General features: G+C 39.7%; 1 protein-coding gene and 1 long non-coding RNA gene across 2 annotated transcripts; one reads left to right on the plus strand and one right to left on the minus strand.

Annotated features, from left to right (window-relative positions):
• Positions 1-58: 58 nt before the first annotated feature.
• LOC110058044 (splicing factor 3A subunit 1-like) lies at positions 59-13,353 on the minus strand. Its single transcript, XM_089277330.1, has 18 exons — positions 13,212-13,353; positions 12,646-12,684; positions 11,377-11,508; positions 11,060-11,097; positions 10,560-10,675; positions 9,864-9,942; positions 9,366-9,446; positions 8,661-8,723; positions 7,686-7,776; positions 6,639-6,710; positions 6,152-6,228; positions 5,454-5,576; positions 4,897-5,206; positions 4,265-4,499; positions 3,910-4,121; positions 2,971-3,269; positions 2,427-2,498; positions 59-592 (listed from the first exon to the last, which is right to left on the minus strand). Exons 1-18 carry the CDS (start codon positions 13,252-13,254, stop codon positions 491-493), a joined length of 2,184 nt encoding a protein of 727 aa, XP_089133456.1. The 5' UTR covers positions 13,255-13,353; the 3' UTR covers positions 59-490.
• A 571-nt stretch (positions 13,354-13,924) lies between these two features.
• On the plus strand, positions 13,925-19,940 carry LOC110058010 (uncharacterized). Its single transcript, XR_002297620.2, has 2 exons — positions 13,925-14,654; positions 17,333-19,940. It is a non-coding gene; the product is annotated as an uncharacterized LOC110058010 (long non-coding RNA).
• The last annotated feature ends 2,268 nt before the right edge of the window (positions 19,941-22,208 follow it).

Below are 22,208 nucleotides of genomic sequence, written 5' to 3' on the forward strand. Positions count from 1 at the left end.
TGACGTAAACTCTGTTCGAGACTTGCTGAATTATGGGTAGGACAGGAGTAAGACAAAGTTATCAGTGCCGAAAACTCTATTTATTTATTTATTCATTTCTATTTTATTCTTTTTTTGATAGAGCGGTTTTCAATTGAGCGTCGAAAGTAATCAGGCAATTACTTTGGTTTTGGTATTGGTTTAACAACCTTTTGAGATTGGCTGAGTAGTCTAATTGGTAAGTAATTGGTTTGGCGTTGGTTTTACGACACTCAATTGAAAACCGCTCTGTGAGTGAGGACGTGTAATTTAGAACAGAACAGAACAAACGAGGCAAAAAGTTCAAAAAACTGCACTATTTCATGTTAAAAGTTTTATCTAAAGCTAAAAACCATACGTCCAAGCGCAGAGTCTATTCTAAACGTAATAGCGTTTCCTGCACAGTTTAATTTAAACACGCAGACGTACAAATATTAAAGAAAAAGACATGACAAAGAATTTAAGTAGTCTCTCATTTCTTTCTTCCTCCACGTTCTTTGAGCTGAAGCTGCACCACACTGGAAGGAGTAACGTTGTAATAAGCCAGCGAGTTGGAATCTTTGATAAAGATGCCCTGCAAAAAAACACAAAAGAGAAGAGATGAAGAAGGCAACCCAAACCTTTTCCAAAATTTTAACACCTCGTAGCATTGTAGATAGGAGAAAAAAAACAGGAAAACTGCGGATTCACACATCTTCCCTGCTGAACAATGACATGCTTTTTATCTGACTATTTTTCACAGCCACAACGATCAACATTGATATTCTTCTGGCAAAATGAAAACATTACCAAGCAGAGTAATAATGAGAATAACGGAAACCATCAATCAGAGGATTTTGTTTTAACTCGACAATCTACTTACAGAAAAAAACGTTTCGGACAAACGGGCTCGAAAGTTGAGCAAAGTTTTACAAATACATTCAACAAGATTCCAACGAGTTGCGTTTGCGGTAGGTGGCTGAACGAGGCCCCAAGTTGCAAAAAGACGCCATTTTAATATTTCCGGCGCGATTAGTCCCACTCGTGAGGCTATGCTAGAGGAAACAAAAAAATCAACTTGTTTCGTCTTCTCTTGGGTGGCAAAACGGCGAAAAGTCGATTTGCGCATGGATGGGAACTCTATCAAAGCGCACGCAAGTTAACCAAATGCGCGAAAAACGGGATCGTAGTTAAACTGCACTGACTTATGTTAATCAACTTCTTTGAGCGTGAAGAGAGAAGCACAACGTAGAGTCACTGACGACGGTATTCCGTGTGGGAGCGACAGTCTCAATCAACTATTATAGGTACTCTAGGTCTTTGTCTTCGCGTTCTCAAAGCTAAAACAATATTTGTATAAAGGGGCATTAATTCTAGTCTAGACTGAAGCCGATTTTCCGTCCAACGGATCCCTTATAATACGGATAGCAATCGGAAAACGGATTTTGACGGATAAACAGGATAATCCACGACAAAGGAATCAAATGGAATCAGGGGGTCTGGGGATAAGTCTCACAATCCACTCAGACCAAGCACATAAACTTCCTCTTCATCGAAACAAAGAAAATTTGTCCTCCTACCACGACTATTATATTTAGAGACAGACAGTCCGGCTCGAGCAAATTAAAAAGTTCTCTTCTCTGTGTTTGTACATTCTCGTCTTTTTTCGGCTTAAGAATTTGTCTGAAATGCTCGTAACACGACAGCGCCAAAATGACTTTCCAACACGCAAGGTTATGTAAGAAGGAAAGGAACCTTATGATGACTCAGCCTCCTGCACAGGCGTTCTTTGGGATGTCTCTCCCACGTTCTTGGGGAAGAAGACTTGAGATGAGCCTAAAGAGCGTCATCGTGGGAGGTTAACGATGACTGAAAGTCGGGAAGATTCCTAGTCCGGTTGCTCAGACAAAAGATAACACTCTGTTATTGACTGGATCCGTGTTAGCAAACGTACAGTGTGAATAAACATCAATGCACAAGATAGTGATTTGTGCAAAAGAGTGCGCCATCCATCTTTGGCACAATCACGCTCTGGGGAGCTACTTCCTCGCAAAGGAGACTGAGACTAAGAACGATTTAAATAGATTTTAGTAGAAACTGAGATTTTAAAACTTATATGCAGGTATTTTAAATTAGCAAATCCAGCTGAATCCAAACGGCCATGTGGAACCGTGTTCAGAGTATTGAAAACCTCCCGAGCTTGTTTTCTCGTTTCTTTCAGCAACATGATCAGCTCCGATCCTGGACTTATGATCACCTCTCCAAGTTTTTAATACAATAAATTGATAGAGTAATGTATAGATGTCACTGATCATCTCCAGAAAACTTCTTGGACCTAAAACCAGATTCTCCCAAAGAGGAACATAGACAATGTATGCGATTTCAACAGTGTGGAGATTTTTAATGCTGATCACAGTAACAGTGCTTACCCCAAGCTGCAGTTTTTGTTTCCCAGCTGGCATCCCAGTAATCTCGTGAAGCTTTGCCTTGATCACAGAAACCTACCAGACAAACAAATTACATCAACAGGTTAACATTCACGGTTCTTCGCCAGAATTTACAAAATAGATTTTCAGTTCCTCCTAGAATCAACAGGTTTTCTCAAGCAGACGTTTGGTAGTTAATTTCCAATTATGTCGAAACTACTTGTAGTGCGGAGTTGCATTGTACTCACAAGTTAGTCACCAGCCTCTCTTTTTCCCACCCTAGGAAAGAGGTTGGTTGGTCACGTGTTTTTTCCCGCGCTGGGCGCCGGCTTCGTGCGTTTGCTTTAAGTTCTCTTTGGCTAGTTGTCTTACTTGCGTATTGACCACTGCTGCTGCTTCGGTTTAGGTTTTACGACAATCAAATGGATGCTGCTTCAAAAAAAGATCTGTCATTTTGATGCGACATTTCGCGCGGAGACAATTTGATTTCAGCCGATCACATGTTTGAGTTACATGGAGGCACGCTTGTCACCAGTCTCCCACTCACCTGATCTGTAAGCGGTAAAGTAAGACGGATAGTATTGCCATCCAGTTTCCACTCGGCCTTGTCTGGCATGAGAGGAATCTGAACACCAAATGTGACTGGGTTGGGGTTGGATGCGAGGAACTCGTCTTCAGGAATAAGATTCGCTTCAGCCGGCTCAGTCCTCGACTTCTTGCCAACCGAATCGTCTCCATCTGCCTCCCGCTTACTTGACATGGGAGGAGCCACCGGGGGACTAGGATTAACAAACGGCGGAGGCGGCATCCGTGGGAGCCCGCCAGGGGGCGGCGGAGGCGGAATACCTAGGGATAGACGCGTAAAGAATTGAGTTTTTAGTATCTTGTTTGTTTGACATGAGACACATCCGAGCCGGTACACGTAACCATCCCTCCAGTTGTGGTTACGGGCACTGGCCAATTGTCGAAGTGGCACAGAATGCTGATTGGGGGAGGGTAACACGAAAAGAATACAAGAAGCATCTTATTCAGACCAAGAGTAATCGGTTTTTGTTCCTGGAATCCTCCACGCACGAGACTGTTTTAAGGTTATGCAATTTAGGGAAAGAATTAAATAGGAGGAGGAAAAAAAACATCTCATTTAGTGGGTGGGCGATACAGCCACTCGATTAGTGCGACAGAAAACGGAGTAAAAGGTCACTAAATACTAATCATATAAAACGACATGAAAAAAAAACAGAAAACTGGAATTGTTTTACTCCAAAAAATATCGACTACAAAGATAACGATAAACCAAAAGGAATTAAAGAAGGCATAGATTGAGGAAGTTTTAGCATATCCCGGTTTTTTTCCAAAATTCGCCATCAGAACGTAGATTAGCTGTGCACTATCTTCATGGGACCTACAGCTGTAATGTTCTAATGCCTTGTACATGTAAAGGCTACCAGGTTGCTTTTCTGGAGCTTGAACAGAAATGAATGCTTACCCAAAAATTGTGGCGGTCCACCAGGCGGGAGCATGGGGGGAGGTGGTGGTAAGTTCATCATGGTCGACAGAGGGGGTGGAGGTGGTACATGCGTTGTGGACATCGAGGTCATGGAGGGAGGGGGCGGGATGGCCGTTGTTGGTGGTCGCTGTGTTTCAGGTTTCTCTTCCTGTGGAACTTTTGGTCCGATTCGTTCTCTCTCTTCCGAAGGCCTGGGAAAAACAGACAAAAGTCAGGTCTTGTCTTGCGTCACTCACTGGTTACGTACTTACTTACTGTACTTGCTGGTTGCGTTACTCACTGGTTGTGCAACGTGGCTGGGTATTAATGAACACAACAGCGGCACATTACTTACGTGAGTCCCTTAGACTTGTGTATGGCCTCGATCTGTTGTTCCAGTGTCACGCCTTGCTGAGCCAAGCGTGACGTGGCAGCCATGGACGCAGTGTGACCATCCCACGTGACCTTCTCTGGTTTGCGGGTGTCTTCTTCACCGATCTTTTTACCGATCACTGTTTCTTCGTCTCCAGCTCCGAAGATATCCGTACGGCGCTCTGCCAACTGCTTCAGACTGCTACCAATGGACATGCCTAAAGAAGACGTAATGAGTTATGGTTCAGATCTCAGACTCCTCTCTAAAGTCATTTACAGTGCACGCACCGTACCATTGCCACCAGTTTTTGAAGAAATTTTGACATATTTTTGACAACTCCTTGCAGGTTTCTATTTGAACCGGGTAATTAACACCTGGGAACCGTCTTGGGCGGAGATGTTGAATTGTCAAATTCATCATTCACTCTCATGGGAATTTCAAAATTCTGAACCTGTGAACGTTCGAAACCAGTGGCAAGTTGTCGCAGTTTGATTGGCTAATTGAAACGGAAGCCATCAGAAGTTATCAAAATGATGTCAAAGAAATAAGAAAACACTTTCCTTTGGCTACCTAGCTCTATAGACTTCAAGGAATTCGAAACTGTTTCAATTTACCTTCAGCAAACACTTGTTCTTGTTCTTTCTTCTCCTGTAACACTCGATCTCGCTGTTCTCTCCATCGTGGATCCAACAGACTGATCTTCATGTGTTCAGCCATGTTTTCAGCAGGCACTCGCTCACCAGTGATTGGTGAGATCAGGAACTTATCAGGTTGGACTTGAGGTGCAGCTGCTTTAGGAGCCTTGGGATCATACCCTCGTCGGATCTGAATATTGGCGCCAGGGGCTGTGGGAGGTAGGGGCGGTTTGGGGCCGGGCTCAGAGGGTATTGGTGGAAGAGGAATCTCATTTGAGTCAGCGTTCTTCTGCAAGATGAAAAGTATGGATACATTACAAAATAGTTCAAAAAATAATTTCACTTCCAGACTCAAAAAACAGCAATAACAAAACAACACCAAAAAATTTTACATCCCTTATTCCTTTTTTACATCTTAACTGTTGAGAGTAGACGTTTTTCAACAATTCATAGAGCTCTACACCTAATGTGAGAAGTGAATGATCCACACTGCACTAGTTAAATCACTAAGCTTCTACAAACTACACTTGACTTACCGCACTTGGATCCTTAGGGGGAGGGGGAGGGGGTGGAGGTTGCAGGACGGGTGGTTCTGGTTCATCGACTTCCATCTCCACATCCATGTTGACTTCCATATCATCAGGAGCAGCTCCTTCGTCCTACGAAACAAATACAAACAACTGACTTGATGACTTGTTTAAATTTTCAATGAGCCAGGTCTTTGAAAAAGAACAGATTTCCAAATTTCCAAATCAAACACCCCGTCTTTCGCAAAGGCTTTGCTTAAGCTTCATTTTGGTTGTTTGTTTGTTATTTCATTTGTGGAAGTTCAGGAATTCAATATACAATCTTGCAATTTTTCCACACAACAGTCCTGTGATTGCTCTAAAAAAGGGTGGGAGACACGATGACCCGGTGGTTACTGCGAAGGATTCCCATGGCAAAGGTACCTTCCTTTCACGTAGGTGTGTAAGTGGGTACCCTTAAAAACTAAAAGTGTGGGGTGACCCCTGTAGTGGACTAGCATCCCAGGGTGAATAGAGATACTACTATTCACTTCATGCTACAGAAACCAGAGATAAGCTTTGGTTCACTTTTCTGTACATCGGAAGTGAATATTACATCAACAAAAATCCTCCTGGTGCACAAAGTACGAACAGGTGAAAGAACACTGCAGGTTGTACTCATGTCTTGACAGATTTTACCATAACGCTAAATAATGTCTTTGACATACCTGAAGTTGTTCATATCGTTCCTGAGCCAATATCCTGGCTCCAAGCTGTTCTCTACTTACTGGGGGAGGTAAGTTAGCTGAAGAAAATGAAAACAAAAACACAATAAAAATGCTGCCAGAAAACAACATGGGCATGGATGGTTGAGAAGGAAGGGAACAATGCCAGGTGAGGGAACTGGAGTGTAGCCAAGCAACAGCAAAGAGGGTAGGTTGCTCAACACATGTGACACCATTTTGCACTATCTGGCACACAGAGAATTAGGGAAGTAAACTCTTTTCTTGACATCCAAAAGCTACCGTAAATAAAAGACCTGATTGTAACTACATGTTATAAGCTGAAACACAACATGTCAATGTACATGTATGCTGGCCACTGAGATGCATTGTCATTCATGCTGAGTCATGCAGCGTACCTCAAGTAATTGTAAAAATTCTGTTTTTTGACTCCAGACAAAACCCTATTTCATGGCATTTCAAGCCGTCTAACCTGTTTCACTGTCTTTGAAGTCCACAGTTTCCACGACAACAAAGTCATGCCAGTCCACTTGTGCAAATGCAACTGTGTAAAAAAAAAAAAAAAACAAATAAGTACATTGTTGTTTACATTGTAATTTCAGTTACAATCATAAAATAGTCATGTAAATATCATTCAGTGAAATTAATATTAAGCAGATTCCATGCTAAGAGAGCACCCTGATCAGTAAGTCTCCAATTTTTCTTCCCATGCCGTTGGCAAAACAAACCCATATTAAGCACAAACTTCAATTATGGAGACATGACCGAGAATTTCAAGAGTGTCTGTAACATGTAAGTATAGATTTCCCTGTCAAACAAAGTTGTTGCCATGGGCCAATGCAGATGGTACAACATTCCCTGCTTCCTGTTTAATCAATGAATGTTAATGAAGTTTTAAGATGCGACAACAATCACAAGTCAACCACTGACAATGTTAAATGATACCAACAAAGAGATGAGTTTCCAAAGAAACTGCTGTGATGCATCAGCAGGTAAGAGTGAAAAAATCAGTAGCCTACTACTGAATGAGCTTGACATTGACAAAGATGAAATTAATCACTGAAGTAAAATTGGAAAAACTGACTTTTGCAACTTTTATGGAAAGGTCGGCTTTTACGGTCAACCCTAAACTTGATCAAGCATTTGCTCCATCAAAGGTTTAATGCTCCAAATTTCAGCTTTTCTAAATCTGATAACGTAGTGAAAGAAATTCACTCTCATTGACATTTAGTTCATAGTCAACAACATGTATTTGCAAGTCACTGTTATATGTTGAAAATGGATTTTTGCCTGGGACCCTAGCAGCCCATGCAACAAAAAACCCAAGCAATAAAATGGTTATGTCAAAATCAGTCATTACAATAACAGTGTTACAAGAAAATCGAAAAAGAACCAAAAGAAAATAAATGCAGTTGAGTCAATCTACATGTCAATATTTCCACATTAGTTTCATTATTACATTGTGTGGATGGATACTCAAAGCATACATGCAAGGGCCAGCTACATGGCAAAAACCAACCTCTTTCCTTTTCTTTTTCATCTTCCAATTTCTTCTTCTCTCTTTCCTGGTGTCTAATCCACTCCACACGATACATCACACGATCCAGAATCTGGAAAGTTTGTAAAGTTGCTCAATTAACTGAAGCAACTACCAGAAAACCTTGCAGATACATGTATAAAGCAATACCTTTTCAGGGCCGTCATTAAGTTTTGAGTCACTTGTAGCCTTGTTCTCCACACCCATAGCAAACATGTTACGTTGTGCCTGAATTCTATCAACAACAGGCAATTTCACCAGTAGCACCAAGGGAAAATCAAGCATACACTATACTCGGCCGCAACAGGTGTTGCCAGTTACAACAACCCTGCTTTTACCTTAAACATCTTTGTTTGTTTTTTTCATTGAACATGCAGCTTTTCTGCAAGAGCTTACATGTTTACCCTGTGAGACAGAGATTCTCTTCTCTCTCTGCTCAGTGACAGACAAGGGGAAGCCTCTGCTTATAACCCCTTTATTCTTATCATGCATCCACAAACTGAATCAGCATGTTGACCCCTGCATGGTGGTTAACAAAGAAATACCACTGCTTAAATTAACTCAAACTCATTCCTCGAGTCTTCAGTCCATACTGTGCAAGCTTGACAAAACAATTGACTCTCAAGGGCTCCATTACTGGCTAGATTTTAATTTGTTTTAAAAACAATTGAAATGGGTGGAAGTAAAACATTTGCATCTCAATTGAGCCATACAGTATGTTTGCCACTCAGCAAAGCATGCACAATTCAACTGGGAGTCGCATATTTTCGGACTTCAAACCAGATCTTTCCCCGGTTGCTCATTTCCCGAGCGCTGGTCAAGGGGAACGAAGACACTGGGTACAAGGTTGAAATTAACTGAAAAAGTTGTGGGGTGCAAAAGTATAAGAAAGTCAAAGTCTGCCATATGGTACAGAGATCCACTTCACGTTTACAGGCATGTGTGCTGGTACACTACCTCTTTGGGTTTGTATGCATCTTTTTGTAACTTCTCTTTCACATCACTTGGTGGAATCAAGACCTGACGAGAGGAAAATTAACATTACTACACCACCCTTCTCACAAGCACATGTAGGTTTCAACTCCATAAACTTAACAGAGACCATGCAAAGAAGGCAGTACTTGATTTCTGCACCCCCAAAAAATGCTACTGACCCAAAAAAACACCCTAGCTTTCAATCTAACATAAAACAAGCAAATCATATAGTTTATCCCGTCTGGTACAAAGAACGGTACCAAAACTGGTGTGATGCACACTCATTTTGCAAGTTTGTGAGCATGCATTGTTATATGACTGTGTTTAAATATTGTGCACAAATGATGGCAGCAGTTTTTTTTATTTTTGGAGAGTTTCGGTGCACATCAATATTATAGTGCTAACCTTGTAACAGCTGTACATGTACCATTTTGGTGGTGTTTCATGCTAATTTTCTAAATATTTTGTCAAACCCCTTGCAAACACCTCCCCCTCTCTACTTCCCCCTTAGGAAAAAACCTTTGAGAACAAGGCTCCCACATAGAATAAATTTTATGGCCCAAAAACCCCAAAACTACAAGCCCTACAAACATTCCCACACAACCAATCTTCAATTCTCCTTTGTAACTGATGTCTCTCTCTGTGACTGTTTTAGGTACGCTAATATTATTACAAGAAACATCTCACCTTCGTATACTGCTCCACAAGTTTGGTGAAATAGTTGAACAAACTGTGTTGTGGTCGCAAGAAGTCAAACTGATAGTTTCTCTAAAATGGCAATCCAGACAAGGAACACAATGGTAAATTACATGTAATGTTTAAAATAAACAGCGATATTTAAAAAAAGCTTATTCCATTTGTCATGAATTCTAAACATCAAGACATCTACAGCTGTAGACATCACAGAATCTGCCATCTTAGTATTGAAAACAACTAACCATTACATGTACATGTACTTGTACAGTGCATGTCTTTCAGTAAACCTTTTGACAAACACCAAGAGTTCAGTAATCCCCTGACTGTCTTTTCTCAACTGGCAATAGCTCAATAATGCTATAGTGTTTGGCCCCTCACCCAACTTGGATAGGAGAATGCAGTGGATGATTTAATTTCAAGACAATGGCCACTTGGAAGGCCGAAGGAGAGTGGTACAGTCATAGAACAGCAGAGCTTCAGAACACTTACCTGCTCCCTGTTCATGAGATTGGTCAGAAACTGACGTCCATTTCTTGCCACAAATTGTGCCGTCAGCTTGACAATGTTCCTACATGTACCAAAACAAGAAAAAGAGTCACCTTCAGCAACAAGTGGGAACAAACACCACAGGTGAGTGTTTCAACAGCTTTTTTTAAGTTCTTCTAAACTTTCTCAAGCACTTTTATTTAAAAATTATGATTTCTAATGCATGGTAGTTGACTAGGATGCAGCCCTCATCAAATACCATGCAGAAAAACTGAGAGCAAATAATCTAGGTAATTGTTTTAGTATAAATCTACTAGTCCTAATTTCAAAACTTGGTCTACATGTATACCTCTTCAAAAATGCAAAGAAGCAGCTACCATTTTGTTAACAAATGCACACAGTTATGCTACAACAGAGTCCATGTAGGTAGTGAGCAGTATAGCCAGTAAGAGAATGGCATTTGTGATAGAGCGACAGAAGATTTATACTACTGTAAAACTCATTAGAAACAAAGAGAAATTGATTTCTGACTATTTCCTTTAGAAAGCACTGTGAGGAAAAGAAAAGATACATGCTTATGAAGTTCTTCGTTTTAATCAAGCTAAAGCTTTGACCACCCTCTTTCTTGCGGGGTGTTTTCTTTACAGTGTACCAATTTATCTTTCAACAAAACTGAAGCACATGCATAAAAGCACATACAGATCTAATGCTGAGATAGTTGGTGGATCAGCCAGGAATTCAAACTCAGGAGGTGGTTCCTTAGGTACTGGTGGTTCAACAATAGCCACTGGAGTCTGCTGCATAAGAGGCTTGGGCTGAAAACAAATGACATGGAATAAAGAAGTGATTAATCTACATGAACGTGCAGACAGGTCACAAAAATAAAGAAATGGTTAAGGCATTATTACTGTTCAGAAAGACAAAAAGATACCACAGGCTTTCCTTCCAAAACTATTTATCCATCGAAGATAGTAGACCAGCTGTTGAAAGCTTATGTTTTTCAACACTTTTTACCAGAGAACGCTAATCCTATATTGTTCGTATTGTGAAGTACCTTGGGTAGAATCTAACCGCCAAGAATGCTTTACATTGACTTAGATAGGAAAGATGCAATTTTTGTCATAGTACCACGTTAAGTCATTTTCACAAACATACATTTTGTATGTGTCACTGCTTACTAAACTACAGTGCATAATTACCTTTTGGGGAACAGGAGTGGCTGGGGCAAGCTCTTGCTCTGATAAAAAAAAAAATATGATACAAAATTATACAAAGTATATCAACAGAAAGTCAGCCACAACATGCAATCTGTACGTGTGACAGGATATCAAATCACAACAGCAATAAATGTTCAAAAGTCCAGATTTTCCCTCCACATTGCCAGAACAAGTTCCCACTTTCCACATGTAATAAAGAACAGTGCCATTTACCTACATGTAAATCGCAGCTTTCAAAAATCCTTTGAAAACATACACTTGTATCTACACTGTATATATTAATGTACAGTTATACTTACCTCTTCCATCCTGTTCTTTAATATCTAAGACTTTTTGTTGGAAGTACGCATGGTAGGGATCTCCAGGATTCAGGAAATTAAACTTGGGGTTGTTAATTTCATTCTGCCTGATTCGTGATTCAAACTCAGGACCTAAAATACAACACACATGATATGTTTATAGATGAAAGATGTGTACGCAACAATCAGAAAACAGTCAAAGGTTTACAGTCAATGTACACTAAAACATGCTTGGGGTATGTAGTGACCTAATGGTTACTTCATCAGATTCTGGATTGAGCGGTCTGAGATTATGCCTCAGATGGGGTTATAGTCTTGCAGTCTCTCATGAAGGTGTCTAGGTGGATCCTGTCAAACCAATGCTGAGGGTAACCTTGCCAAAGACTAACATCCCATTCAGGGAGAAATAGAAATACATGTACTTCTAAACGCTTTATATGCTACAGAAACTGGAGATTAGCGACAGCCTGATGGCTACTAGGCTTCAACACAGACTTAACCCTTCAATTCATTTTACCCTTCATTATACATGTATAGCATTGTTTTCTATCATATTTGTAGCTGGATGATCTGTTAATTTGTCCTCAGGCAACCATGTTGTTAATTTCACAAACAAATGATTGCCCTAAAATGTTCGTACATGGAGTACGCATCAAAAAGAGAGTTAACTGAGTGTTACAGGCATGAATAACTAGCAGTGTTTGGATGCATGCCTTCTGGGAAATTTTCATTTTCAGGGGCTTGTAAATTCCATTTCCCTTGTTTTCCAGGGACATTCTCATAAATCAATTCATCAAAAAATAAGAAGTAGAATTGATGGTAGGTTTCATAGGAGAGACTAGAGACTATCGAACCAGCCAATTTAATTATTAAAGATTCTTTCCACCAATAATTATATAAATATTTTTTTGTCTGGATTTGTGGAAGTAAGCACATGCATAAATGTGCATACATGTAAGGACGCTTTGTCCCTGCCTCAGACAACTGGATGAATGCTAATGTTTTGATGTGTATCAAAATTGCACTTTGTTACCTTTACAAAAATTATTTTCATTAACGAATTAGAATACAAATACTTTCTAACTCAAGAAAATTAAGGAGAATTCAACAAACTGTTTATGCATGTGTAAAATGCCCTTGTCTGTGGGTTGGGTTTACATAAACTTTCAAATTTTCCCAAAAATTTCTCCTCTACATCAGGTTACATGAGTGTATAGTCACGTGCCATTTTCTACTTCTCAAATAGCGTAAATAAGATAATTCACTTACCATTTCTAGCAACAAAGCTTGCAGTCTTGTCAACAATATCTGAACATACAGTTAAGGACACAAGAATTGCTGCTCACAAATACATTTGTAGTTACATGTAGATCTGCAGTGCATTCTTGTATAAGTTCTGATCGACATAAATACATTGATTTACGTGTACAACTGGCAGCAACTTTCTTTCTCTATCAACTCAACAAATTGTCACTGAGTTTTAAAAACACAAACTGCCGCCAACACTAGCAAGTGTCATGCTCGAGAAAAAACGTAATACATGTAGGTCTCATAGAATATTATTCAACTAATTCAAGCCGATTTTTCTGAAGCATTAAACTACTTCTTAACATAAGTTTACTGTTAACTGCACTTAGGTAGATATTATGTGGAGATAACACTCTCTTCACACGTCCGATTTACCACAATATTTCAACGTGGTTTTGTTCACTTTGTAGGAACTCACGGTTCACAGGACAGCATGATGTCCCTTTTTATCCCAAAAAATTCAACCATCTCACTGCACACACTGCATTCTCTGACGACATAATCGTACCATGAATCAGAGAAGATACTTCTCACCTCCGGTGGAGGGTAAATGACTCCAATCGCAGGCATGTTGCTCTCGAGCACAGCGAGCGAACGTTCAGCTTCGTTCCTTTCCTTCACGCGGCGGCCATCTTAAGCATGGTATCGAGGCGAATCATGGAAGCGTGGTAAATGATATCGAGGCTACAAATACTGACCCGAACTTCTCCGATATGGTAGCGAATATTTACCGATGAAAAACGAAGATGGCCGATGCGAGCTTTGCCTGTTCTGAAATTCACATGTATAGTTTGAAAAAAGCAATTTATTCTAAGAAACAATAATACTAAATGAGATAATTTGCCAAAAATGTCACAGCGAAAGACTGGCCGGTTTCTAACGGAAAGGCAAAAAATCGGATCGGAGGTATATCAGAAAACAGTCAATACAAGATAAAGACAACACAAATAACAAAACTTCCGCTGTTTCGCGTTCAAACAAATCTCATGTGTAATTAAACAGAGACGGCCGCACATTTTCTATTACTACGTTCTCTTCAGAGGAGTAATTTGCACTGAGCTGAGATAGAAAGCGAGTATGAGTACTTTGAGAGAGATGTAATTGCCGAATGATTCTGTCCCGGGATTCTGTAAGCAAATCCGCCAGGTGTTTTTACGGCCTTTAATGTAAAAAGCTTTTCAAGATGTTTCGTTTACTGATCTTATCAGTGTCGATACCAAAAATAGACTTGAAATTATTTTTTTGTTTTTGGCAAACATACACACAGCAGGGCTGGAGCAATTATTCATATTGGCAGGTTTATCAAAACTGTTGAAAATTCAGAAAATTTAAGTTGTTTATTTGTTTCGTTTGAACTATAATTTAAGGTTATAGAAAATATTCGTTCGCGAGCGTGCTGCCGTCCTAGTCTTATCTGATGTTTTCTACATGCGATAGGAAAGATTGGTTGCACTGATACCAATTAAGCAGATAGTTGATTGTTTTCTGATATCTTAATAATGCGATTTTTTAGTTCAAAATTAAAGTGATGCCTTCCGTAGTAGAGATTCGTAATTTTCAATCATGCTAAAGCAAAAAAATATGTTTGACAGTCATTTCTCTAATATTGTCTAATAGGATCTCCCGCAATGAAAACGTTAGACAAATTTACGTTATCAACCGCACAAAGTGCATTTTTTTTACTGTTTGTAAACATCAATACCGGCCTTCAACCGCTGACTGGAAAGTAACGCGCGCATGAATAGGCGTTAACGATATTAGCCAATGAAATGAAAGGAAACTTTGTCGCCCTCTTTATACGCAATACAACAGGTGAAACGCTTCCTTTTGACACATACTGCAGTTAACCTCACAGCAAGCATTCAAATACCCGTAACACCTCACGTATCGGCCCTGGCGGGCTTGTACCGTGACAAGCACTTACTAATTGTACTAACTGCATGCAAGGGAAATGATGATCGCAAACTTTGGTGAGTAGAAGTTTGAAAACTTGAACGATTTCAATCAATTTGTTTCTTCCATATGTGTACGGCTAAACGCTTTTATGTAGCAGATACAGCTGCGCAAATAACTACAAATTAAAGCTAAGCGAATCACGAATTAAAATTTCAATATTGACGCTAGAATCACGAAAACGTAGCAATGGTTAAATAGTTATTCCATCCTTTGATTTTAAGGCAATCAAAATTAACGTTAAATCGAAGATTGAAGCGACAGTGTTTGAAAGCGGCGAGTGGCTTTACGAAAATTAGAACACAGCAAGAAACTTATCTTCCCGGTCCGAGAAACAACTAAAATATTTATGCGCATCGTACAATTGGAAAATACAGATATGGTCTAAAGAGTGAAGTCCACATATCTTTTTTGTTTCTCAACTCACGCCAAATACTGCAGTGCTTTCATCTACAGTTGGAGAGAGTTTTCAAGAAGTCTAGCTACTCGAAAGATAGTAAAAACACACTAACAGGTTATGTTTTGCTAGCCGGTAACACATCGCAGTTCTAAAGCTGACAAACACCACCTTTTGTTTTAAAACTAATCGTCTAAAGGAACTGATAATCTGGTTTGATAAAATATCTCAGGCAAGCGACATGTTAGTGCTTGCTAATAGAAAGCTGCCAGAGGATCACAATTTCTCCTTCTTGCTGGGAACAAAGGTATTTTTTGGCAACGACTAAAATTCAGATGGAGCGTAAACCAGCCTTTTCAATTTTTTTTTTCTTTTTTGACATCCTTTCAGATTAGCCAAAAATAATTAACCATTCAACTTGACACAGTAAGTTTCATTCATCCACCCTGGGAGAAGAATGCGCCATTGTCGTCGCTAATTGTGGAACGAAAATTTACACTCTCACGAAAATTTACACCCTGACGAAATCCCAGAAAATGGTTCGACGAGAGAATGAACTATCTCAAGACATTGTGGAAAACTGCGTGATGGAATTTTTCTAACGGTCCTTCATTTAGCGTGTTTTCTTTCTCTGAAAACAGTTCGTGAGTTGTTTCTAGATAACGGATGACTGCTTTTGAATAGGAACCGCTGAAAGTTATAAACAACCCACACGCAAACATCGGTCATCTTGTCAAACAACGAGAATTATTCAGCGCTTATGATCCCTGTGGGCGCTAATATGTCTTACTCCTCTTTACGTTGAATCGAAGCTGTTTTTATATCGGGCTTTCTGAAAACTGACCGAAAGTTGAAAATTGTAGTTTCGAGTTTACTAACCGTTCCTCTGTGAAATATTCCAAAATGTTTCCTTGAAAACTGCCTTGAGGCAAACGCATTTTAATGGCCTCGCGTTTCAAATTTGTTTGCTTAATCGTAAACGCACGAATTCAATAAAAAAAAACCCGCTGAGTGCGATGTGTAGTCAGCAGCGAATACCATCTAACAAAAACGCGTAATCCATCACGGTATCAGATAAACCATTGTACTACACCGGCTTTCCTTTGAAGACGAACATTAATATTTCATATTAACAATGTTTTGTCGTGACCCGTTAAAGAACTAAAGTCGTGAAAACAAAGATGGTTATGGGGGATCTTGAGTTTTACCAATTGTGTCCGATTGGCGACCTCGTTCTCACCGAAGACCGTAAACGCGAGGGCTCTGGGGACGAATATAGTCATCTGTTAAAAATAGTTTTAACGGTGACGTTAAGCACTGCACTTGGCAATGCTTCATGGGGAAACCTGATTACAAATTTGCACAAAACCCTGAATTTTCAAAGTTTTAGATCTTTGACTCGTCAAATGTAGGATGTATACAAAGCTTTTCGTGTGAAGTTTATATGAAATAATTCATATATGAACTGCGGTTGTAGATGAAAGTGAAGAATGATCATCGCAGTTAATTTTCCAATTTAAGCAATTGGAAAGAAGAAGCCGTGTTACACAAATTTTCCGAAGTTTCCTGTGCGTGTAACTGTACGTACACTGTAGACATGACTCCTTATTTAAGTGAAATCTAGACGACATCCACACATATTACACCACATCTAAACCAAGAGAACACGAATTCGCTGCATAAGAAAAAATTTTGACTCCAAGTTGCAATGAAACACTGTTTATCCTCCGAAGGGGTTACAAAATCCTGTGTAAAATCCGTTAATTCAGCGATATAAAGCAAGCCAAGCTATAGAGTGCGTTTCTTTGGGAACTGAATCCAGGATTGGATTCTAGGATCCAAAAAAGCAATTGCGTTTGTTTACTAAACAGATTAATTAATCCAAGATAAATTATTATAACTCGGATCATGATGGTGCACCATGATCCGAGTGATCTTGCCGATTATTCTATTTAGAAAAGAAACTGAGACGCAGAATCCGTTTTTTTGGATTTGAGAATAGTCTCTCCACAGGCCCTCTGATCTCGAAGAAAAAGCCTCTTAGCAAAAAAATAAACTTCTGTGGAACAGAAACACTCCCCTTTGTTTCGGCTTGCTTGATTCAATATCAAGTCTATACGCACGAAAATATGATCAGATCATATTCTCTTGGTCTACGGCATCAATTTTTTTATATATACACAAACCCTGCATGTAATAACCACATCTTCAAATGAAAGTTACATACACCACTATGGAGTCTTCTAATATACGTCATGTCGTTAACGTTTTAGCTTTTCGCTTTTCTGTTTGTTTCAGCTTTGTTTAACCATTCAACCAAACAACCAGCACCATCAGCCTTTCTATACCTGGCTTAGGATCTAGTCCTACAAGACTTCCTTCGCAAGCTTGGGACCTGGAGAAGACACCGCCTGAGTAGTATGACAAACTCAGAGAATACTGTGTGACATCAGGAACCTTCCAGCTGTATTCATCAAAGTGGACTCCACAAGCATTCTCGTCCATCTACCAACCAGCTTGAGATCTTCAGACGCATCAAAATGTTTCTTACTTGGCCTAACTACAGTCTTAAGCACTGATTCAGTGGCTTGATTGGACAAAAATCAAGAAGCTTTGTTAGTAATCATCTACCAAGTCAATGGAGACTTCATAGAGACGAGTTCTGAAAATCTACCTCAGTTTATCAACACTATTGGAAAAATTGGATCCAGCTACGACGTATAAGATCACCGTGAATTTGAAATACTTTGTTATGAAAAACCATACATACATTTCTCATATATTGTAAATGAAAATTGTGTTAGAACTGTTTTTCTTCGCTGTTGGCCTGTATTAGGAAATATTTTCCTTGCAATTAACCCCGTACAGTAACCAGCTTGCACCTGAAGATAACCAGTGAGCACATTATTTCTGACGTCACCGACTAATATCTAACATACTTACCAATGTGATTTGAAAATAACCCATCACCTGATGTGCTAACTGAATAATATCAAACACGCTAAGTCGTTATAATTTGCCTTCATATAAGTTGTCCATTCAGTAGTATAGCCAAAAAAATCTTTATTGCAGCTTTTCCAAGAAAATAGCCCTTAAAAATAACGTTGTCACAACCAACACAAAAAGAAAGTCCCAAGTCTAGTCGTAACACTTTTTTTTTCAGAAAACTAGTTTGTTCACTGAGAATGAAAATTATCTAATTTGTGTTCACTTGAGTAACGAAGATATTTGTCCTTGCAAACTTAGCTTACCGTAATCATTTATCTATTATCAAGTAATATATTTATTTACTAACAAACAATCTACATTCACTTATTCTTATTAATATACTCGGACAGGTTATACAATATCTAACCAGCTAACTTACTCTGATACGCAACACTAACCCACTAACTTGCTTATTTCAGTCTTCACTTTCAGCTAACCAACTGACAGCTGACATCATGCACTTGATCGAGATAGCACCCACTGATTAAAGTGCCTGTCACCCTTGACAAATCTCTACATAACCGGACCCAGACAACAAAGAAACTAACAACTAACATCCGCTCACTCAGTAACTAACAAATCTCTCGCCAGCAACTAAAATGATCATTTTTAAAATCACTTCCGTCCTAACTAACCAACTAACTTACTCACCAAATTCCTAATTAACAAATTTACATAACGTTAAGTTTTTCAGTAACTGAAAATAACTAACCAAGTAACAAACTAACCAGCTAACTAACTAACATCTTACTTGTTAAGTAACTAATCAACACAGAAATTAATTAGCAAAATAAGCAACTTACTTTGTTACTTACAAGTTAACCAACTTACTAACACAGTCGTCGGAAACTTTGAGGTCTAGTTTGCATTAACTGACTAACCAACCAACTAACTAATCAATTAACATCTTACTCATTAACTAACTAATCAGCTCGCAAATTAATGAGCAAACGAACTTAAGCACTTAACTTACTGAAAGTGATATTATCAAAAATAGATAATTCACCAGTTCTGAAAAGCTATTACTGTAACGAACACTCTCAGTGGCTCACGAAAACTAATAACACTACTCTCTAATTAACAAAACACTTAGTATTGAAGACCAAGAGAATTGGTTCTTGCAAAACTGTTTTGCTCCAGTAAAACGCCGAACTAACTAACTAGTAAAGCAATCAAAAAAACGAACTAATAAACTAACTCAGTCAGGATTAACTAACTTCTTGACTAACTAATGGACTAACTTACCAGCTTTACTAACAGGCCAGCTAACTGACTAATGCGCTACTGACGTACTAACGTACTAACTGACCTACTAACGAAGCAAGCAATGAAATAAACTAATTACGACTAACACACTTACTAACGAAATTAACAAACTAACAAACATTGTGAAGCCCGGCATGTCTTACTGAAACAACTAACTGAACATACTAACCTGTTGATCTTGTTCTTAAGCCACAAGAAAAGTCCACAAGAATAACTAACCAACCTACTAACCAACAACCTAACTTACTAATTATGTAGCGAGCTAACTAACCAATCGGTTGCTAACAAAAAAGTCGAGTTCATTTTGATAACTACCATGTTCCTATTTCACCTTTAATCCATTTGCTTTCATTGCTGTTAATTTGTCTCATCTATACGTCTAACCGACTGATCCTTTAACCAAACCATTGTACTAACCCAGTTTAATTTCACACTTTGTAGCTCTCAGTAATGCTGTTTAGTACTTCGGAAATGCCAAGCAACACTGTTAAATTGTTATTCTGCGAATTCAAGTTATCATGTTTTTTTAACTGTGTTTTCAGCACTTTCCTCCCTATTTTGAGAGTTTAATTAACCAACAATTAATGTTATTCTTTGAAGATCTGTGTCATGGAAGACAGCTAAATAAAGGGAGCATTAATAATTGGTTCAATGCCAGCAGTAACCATTATAAACTCATTATCAGATCAATACAGGTTTGTACCGGTTTGTCCTGATGATAAAACTGTAAGACGTCCCGACCGGGGAGCGATTGGATGCCTTCCCGGAATGCCTTGCAGTCGGCTTCCTCCAAAGCGACGACCGCCACACTTAGGTGAACGGTCACTGAGCCTCGCACCACTGAAAGGACTCGGATTTCCATGTGTCCAAGAGCGATTCAATTATCACGCCCAGCGGGAAAGATGGGTTATTTTGAACGCCTGGGATTATCCACTGTTTTTCCCACGGAAAAAGAGTTCCTTATCCCATGTAATAGATTTATTAACCAGGTCCCTTGAACGTTGTTTTCTCAAGACGATCTGATGTTGGCCTCGTTCTTGTTTGCGTTTCGTTATGGACTGAGACGCAGTAGAGGTCAATAAACAAGCAAAAAAAGAACTTAGTCAATATCCAGCTTTATTACATGCGGGCAAGATAAAGCGGGCAAAAGTAACGACTATCTTGCCCGCTCGGGGCTACCCGCCGTGTCCCGCAAGAGAAATTTCCCTGGAAGTCATGTAATAAATTCTTTATTGACCAACCTTGTTCGGTGGCCTCATGGTTAGTGCGCTCGTCTTCGGATCGAGCGATCCGGGTTCGAGCCCTAGCCGGGGACATTGTGTTGTGTTCTTGGGCAAGACACTTTACTCTCACAGTGCCTCTCTCCACCCAGGTGTATAATGCTGGGGGTAACCCTGCGATGGACTAGCATCCCATCCAGGGGGGAGTAGAAATACTCCTAGTCGCTTCATGCTACAGAAACCGGGATAAGCTCCGGCCTGATGGGCCACTTAGCTCGCATGCAGACTTTACCTTTACCTTGTTCGGTTAAAATGGCTGGATATTGGCCTCGTTCCTTTTTTCTCGTGTTTATGAATCTCGACTCCATCTCGGTCCATAGACACGCAAAAAAGATAACGAGGCCAACATTCGCGACAGTCCCTTTCACGCTCGCTGAATAAGAGATAGAGAAATGCGACCACGCTTGAGTGAGTTGGAAGCTTAAAAGGATAGGGAAAGGGAGGGTGAGGAAATGAGAAGCACGGTAGCGCATAGAAGCAAGGGAGAATGTTGCGGCTGCCAACAGCCAAAGGATTCTTACGTGACTGAAATGAGATGCAGCGCTCTTATTTACACTCGCTTAGTAAGGGACTGGTGCGAATAGCGTACTATCCAGCCATATTGACTTCACACTTGGTCAATAACCCATATATATTGGTCTTGTTCTTTGTTGCGTGCCGCTATGGAGCGACGCGCAGTTGAGGTTCAAGAACAAGCAGGAACTGGAAAGGACTTTGCCAGGATCTAGCCATCTTCACTTCAAACTTACTCAATAATTAGCTAATAACTGCCCCACTGTGCTCGAGTTATTCTCGTGCTACAAGGCAGGTGCTATTAATCCTCGCGCCCGGACTCTCCTGTTTCAAAGCTCATTACCTCGTTAATGTTACAAGAAGCGGATATCCTGTAATAACAACAAGATTCTAATCACTTCATTATCCGGTTCCTGCTACAGGAAGCGGATACGCCGTGTTACCGCGCCAAAATTCGCAAAAGCCAATCATGCAGATCCAAAATTCGTTTGAGAAACCAAGTCAAGGTCCTGATATCAACGCATTTGGGTTCGATAAAATCCCTTATTGTGCCCTATTAGAACGCTTCAGAGGAGTATTAGGTTTCTTTTGCATCGGCAAGGGTACCTCAGCTGGATGAATACCCCTCTGACATGCTGCCAAAGAGTTACCCTTGGGTATAAATAAAACAGAATATGGAAATACAGGATTTGCAAATTAGTATCTGCTTCCTGTGACAGGTAACGGAACTCTGCGGCCAGCACCGGCTGACTTTTTATCTAAGAGAATTCGTTTAATTCAATGTGACGATAGAATTTAGACACCGTACCCATGTTTGCAGGGTTTTACAAGTTTTTATTCAAAAATATCTTAATTGTTTGTCCTTCAATCTGTTTGGCCTGAACCGGTGCGAATACAGGGTGAACGGTCCATCGACTTTGATCGATTTTGAATGTTAAATTAGAATGGCAATTACATGGCTGAGCGAACAGTGTATGAAATGAGAAGAATGTTTGTCAAAAGACGATTCCACTGACTTATGTTTTTTTTTCCAGTTTTTTCAATACTATCAACGGAATGACAAGGTACCTGTGAAAGCGGATTGGAGTCGAGATTAAAAAACAAACGTGATTCGTTCATGCAGTTAC

This window comes from Orbicella faveolata, unplaced genomic scaffold (assembly GCF_042242905.1).
Source record: "Orbicella faveolata isolate gen_17 unplaced genomic scaffold, um_ofav_v1 contig_46, whole genome shotgun sequence".
Classification (NCBI taxonomy): domain Eukaryota; kingdom Metazoa; phylum Cnidaria; class Anthozoa; order Scleractinia; family Merulinidae; genus Orbicella; species Orbicella faveolata.